This window comes from Atta colombica, unplaced genomic scaffold, assembly GCF_001594045.1.
Source record: "Atta colombica isolate Treedump-2 unplaced genomic scaffold, Acol1.0 scaffold33, whole genome shotgun sequence".
NCBI classification, from domain to species: domain Eukaryota; kingdom Metazoa; phylum Arthropoda; class Insecta; order Hymenoptera; family Formicidae; genus Atta; species Atta colombica.
The window spans coordinates 2,530,472-2,535,461 of NW_017259437.1; the positions used below are offsets into that span (position 1 = coordinate 2,530,472).

The 4,990-nt window shown below is 28.8% G+C and overlaps 2 protein-coding genes across 2 annotated transcripts in view; both read right to left on the reverse strand.

Annotated features, from left to right (window-relative positions):
* LOC108690556 overlaps positions 1-931 on the reverse strand; it is a 1,351-nt gene extending 420 nt beyond the window's left edge. The window contains exons 1-4 of the mRNA XM_018197915.1: positions 885-931; positions 566-661; positions 288-490; positions 76-199 (exon numbers count right to left, since the gene is read on the reverse strand). Of these exons, the coding sequence (XP_018053404.1) occupies positions 76-199; positions 288-490; positions 566-619 (381 nt within the window). The 5' untranslated portion in view covers positions 620-661; positions 885-931. The remainder of the gene's footprint in view (positions 1-75; positions 200-287; positions 491-565; positions 662-884) is intronic.
* A 770-nt stretch (positions 932-1,701) lies between these two features.
* The window catches only part of LOC108690588 (hypoxia up-regulated protein 1), a 5,544-nt gene continuing 2,255 nt past the window's right edge, over positions 1,702-4,990 (reverse strand). Inside the window, exons 5-9 of the mRNA XM_018197958.1 lie at positions 4,812-4,947; positions 4,452-4,687; positions 3,563-3,851; positions 2,898-3,327; positions 1,702-2,797 (exon numbers count right to left, since the gene is read on the reverse strand). Of these exons, the coding sequence (XP_018053447.1) occupies positions 2,387-2,797; positions 2,898-3,327; positions 3,563-3,851; positions 4,452-4,687; positions 4,812-4,947 (1,502 nt within the window). The 3' untranslated portion in view covers positions 1,702-2,386. The remainder of the gene's footprint in view (positions 2,798-2,897; positions 3,328-3,562; positions 3,852-4,451; positions 4,688-4,811; positions 4,948-4,990) is intronic.

Below are 4,990 nucleotides of genomic sequence, written 5' to 3' on the forward strand. Positions count from 1 at the left end.
TACTCGGACTGTGATATTATATATAAAATTTTACATCAAGCAAGAATTGTAGTTTCTCAAGCAGTTCTTTATTACCGTAATCTTTTCTTTCTTGTCTTGCATTTCATTTCGTACTTCCACAATCAGATCCCAGTGTGCATCATTTACATTGTGTATTATAGTTTCTTCGAGAAGAGAAATGAGTTCGTTCAACAATATTCTACAAAATTATCATGATAAACATTATACAGAGAGACATACACAGAGATATCTTATTTTCCTCTAGACCTATATTATTATTTTGTTACCTGTATGCGACGCTCAGATCTATTATAGCCATATATGTGACAGTTAATGCCTGGGTTGCACTATTAGCAGCATCCAATGCAGATTGTTTTATCATATATTCATGGGTTAGCTTTTTTATATCTGGAGGATCCAGCTTCAACTTCTCATTTTCACTAGACTTGTCGAATGAGGTACAATGTGCAAATAACATACCTGATGTATACTACAAATAAATTATGAGATTCTTTTAATGTAATTAAAAATAAAAATTAAAATATCACATGAATTGTATTCTCACCATTACAGGACTAATATTTTTCCATAATTTTGTGAAAATTTGACGCATTGTCATACTTTAACAATATAATTAATTCTCTGGAGCTGATACTAAAATCTGTAACACAATTACTGATGCTGTTTGATTTATATTAATTAAAAGATATTAATTTCAAAGAACAAAAATAATATAACAAATAATAATAATATAAAAACGAAAGAATATTAAGTATATTTTAATAGGAATAATTCAAATTTTCAAATGTAAAAAAAATGATATTTTTTATAGAGATTTATAATTAGAGGTTTATAGTGAGTCTAATATAGACTAATAGACCCACCATCAGCTCCAGAGGTTAATGTATACTCTAATCACGTTTTTTTTTTTAATTTAGAGTCGACAATTTCTGACAACTTCTTTATTCTTAATTTTCCTTTAAAGTCTTCACCCATATATTTTTTACATTAACATAAATAAAAACGTTTTGATTTTTAATGTTTAGAAAGAAAAATTGAAAGAGCGCGAGTGAAAGAGGCAGACGATACTGTGTACATAACCTTACTAGTAAAAGTCAGTTGATAAAAAAAAATTAGGCAGGAGAAATTAAATTAAGAAATCGATTAAAAATAAGAAGACTAGAAGAAAATATGAAGGTCTGTGATTGCAATATTTAATTTTTTTATCCGCGGAAAACTAAATTTTTCAATAATTTTGTCATACTTATAAAAAAAATAATGGTGACACATACAATACAGTTTGTTTCTTTATTCCAATATCTTTCCTCTCCTCCTTCTCTCTTTCTTTTATATGTTTTTTATTAGTTCAAATTAATAAATATGAATAATATTTAAATTTACAATTATAAATTGGAATGACAATTTTAATTCGAACGTCCTTTAATTTGGCAATAGAATATTATGTGATTTTCAAAGAATTAATTTAAATTATATAGCCAAAGAAACAATTTTGTCTTATAATTTTCAAGAAATAGAAATTTTTTTTTATCCATCTTACATCATGTAAATCATTATATTCATTTACAAAATATCAATCAATATTCTATACATTCTATCTCACTTTTTCAAGAAATAGATTATTAGAAATGTCATATTTATTTAATATGATATCGTAAATAAAGAAAAAGTAGACTTATGTGAATCTTCGTTTATAAAAAAGATAATACAAATCAATGCATTATATATAGGAAATGTGACAAATTCATTCGAAAACTACTGATATACATTTGCGAGAATGTAAGATTCGTAACTACATTCCCTGAAAGAAAAAAGATTTTTTCTGAAAGATATGCAAGAATTGTTTTATGAATGAAAATTATTTTATGCACGTTCTCATCGTTCGTGTTTTTATAAGCAATAATATGCTTTATACTGCTTCATATGATAGAATATTAATTAAAATATGCTTGCAGCAGAAATATTTTACATGTAAAGTCACAAATTTATACTTTAAAAATTCAAGATAAATCTCACACTGGACAGTTTTATGCGTGTTCGCGTATCAAATAAATAAATTGTCACGAGCTGCTATCACTTGGCACTTGTATAACACAATTATCTTTGATAAGATCGACAATTTTGCAATACTAATTATGTAATAAATGAACGATGAAAATCATATCCTTGTATAAATAGATACATATTATTAATTAAATGGAACAGCTTATATTCACATTCGCAGAATAACTTATACATCGGCAACGCATAAGAGAATTCCCGCTTCGATCTTAAATGCATCTGACGAAAATAATCTACAGAAAATTGCCTAAATCGACGAGTATCGTCGATCAACAACAGAGAATCACACTTTTAAATAAATTATTTCTTATAGTTCATGATGCGTTTCTTTCTGAACTTCCTCTTTAGTTAATGGTTTCTCGTTTTCTGGTAGCTGTAACGGATCCTGTGTTTCCGTTGTATCCGTTGTTTCTGATATTAGTTCTTGTTGCTGCTCTTCCACATTATCGGACGGTTGTTCTTCCGCAGATTTGTCATTTTTAGCATCAGAATTGGTTGTAGATTCTTTATTTTCTTCTATCGTACGCTCGGTCTTACTATCTGTTGTTTGATTTGCCGTAGTTTCTTGTTTTGGTTTCCAAATCTTTACTTTGTTTAAAAGATATTTAATTTCTCTATCGAGTAGATCCATTTTATTCACAATTTGGCGGATCTTGTATTTTACTGGTATATTTAGCGGCGCATCCACGAAATATTTTGAAACTATATCATAATAATCCTAAAATATCATTTTTTTTATTACACTAATATTATAGACTTATAATAATAGCATGTTTCAATTTAAAAATCGCTTTAGATATTAAAAAATAAGCTATTACCTGTGTCTCATTGATTGCTTTTTCTAACGTCTCAATTTCAACAGATGTAATGACTTCACTCGTTAGACTCAAATTGCGCATATTTTCTAAGAACAATCTACTGCCTTTGAGTAGCGAAACCATTCCGTTTAAGACTTCTGGTCGATCTCGGTACTCGGAGACCCTCTCGTAAACGTCGTTGGTTAACTTTTGGAGTTCCATCAATTTCTCTTCGTACACTTCTGCGGTCGCGGTGAATCCGTCCTCATACAACCATTCAGAGATCTCGGCGCATGCTTTTCGAACCTCCTCGATCTCCTTATCGGTAGCCGCGTCCGAAAATTCCTTGGAATCGAACTTTTGCTGTGCGTCGATTACGTATGATTCGAGGTTGTTCAACGCAGTCTCACGACGCGCTTTCTCCGAATCGTGCACATCCAAATGATGTATCCTAAAAGAAAAAAATAAATAAAATGTTAATAAAATGTTAGTAATAGTAGAAATTATATTATAATTATTTATCATAATTATGCAGATTATTTTCTTAAGAGAAAAGAGATAGTGGCAATAAAAAATTAAAGTTACACTAACAGTTTTATTTAACAAATTTAAATTAGCAGAATATTAAAGATGGAAATAATTTAATTACTTTACATTGCAAATAAATATATAATATTTATGCTCACTTGTCTCGAGTTTCTGTGAGTTTTTCACCGGACAAGATTTGTGATCCTAATTTGACCTCTTTCGAACTGATAGGTTCTTTAATTTGAACGATCGTAGCCTTCTTCTCTTTGTCCGTCTTCTCGGTTTTATTTGCAGTCTTCTCTTCGTTCACTTTTGTCTCACTTTTCTTTTTCTCCTTCTCATCTGTCTCTTTTGTCGATTCCGAAAATTCTGGTTCATGCACTGGTTTTATATCCTCCTTTGACGGTTCCTCTGTTTTTTCTACCGTTTCTTTTTCTAAAGAAGAACCTGAAAAATTAAAACTTCATTTAATGTGTTTCTCTCTGTACTTACATAATTTATAATTAGGGCCTAGAGTTTTATAGAGTCGTTGACAACTATTTATGCAAATTTAAGCGTAATTAACTTGTCTTCAAAATTATATAACGAAATAATTGACATGAATATTCCATGAATACAAAATATTACCGTTAACAGGAATTATTCTATTAACATAAATTATTCTATTAATGTATAAATTTTTCTAATGTATAAATTATTTTATAAATTTTTAGAATTTGTATTGCTACAAAAGTTTAATTGTTAACGACAATAAAATCTAGGCCTGCTCAGTGATAATACTATCTTTTTTTTTAAAGCATCCACTTATTCCTTGATATAAAAATGCTTGCAAAAAATGATTTCAAAACGTAACATGAAATAACTTTTTAATTTTTATAAAGTTATAAAAATAACACAAGTCTTTCCTTGAGAAATAAAACAGTTCTTCAATATATACCAACAGAATACAAAGAAGAACTAGTATAGTGCAAATATCATCAAAATTGTGATTCGTAACATGCAACAAAAACAAATGGTATCATTTTTTGCATTGCCTTCGGCACAAACCTGCAAAGAATTTACTAATAGTTGAGCCAAGTATTGAGAAAGTACCCTCTTCTTCATCAACAGTACTCGATTTTTCGGAAACTAATTCTACGGTCAATAAATTCAATACGCCGCTATCATCTATATTAAAGTGCACTTTGATTCCTTTACTCTCGGCGCCTTCGTTGGCATGCTTTTCTAAAGCTTCGGCTACACCACTCAGCGATATAGTAGATAAATGTAAATCACCAATAGAACTGTAAAAAATTCGATTTCTATAGTTTTAGAAGTATGAACATTTTGATATTTAAAATAACATTAATCTATTTTCTGTTCTTAACTCGTTCTTATTACAAATAAATAATAGCTGTAGATACTTACATTACCTCATTAGCAGGCAAATAATCTAACTCAGCATAATTTACATGAAAATCGAAATCATTCGTGTGTTTATTAAATGTAATAATCTTTTTTTGTGGAAAAGGATTCATTCTGCCAAATAATGTTTTCTTCACCTATACAAAAATAAATTTTAAAAAGAAAAAAAAATATATATATAT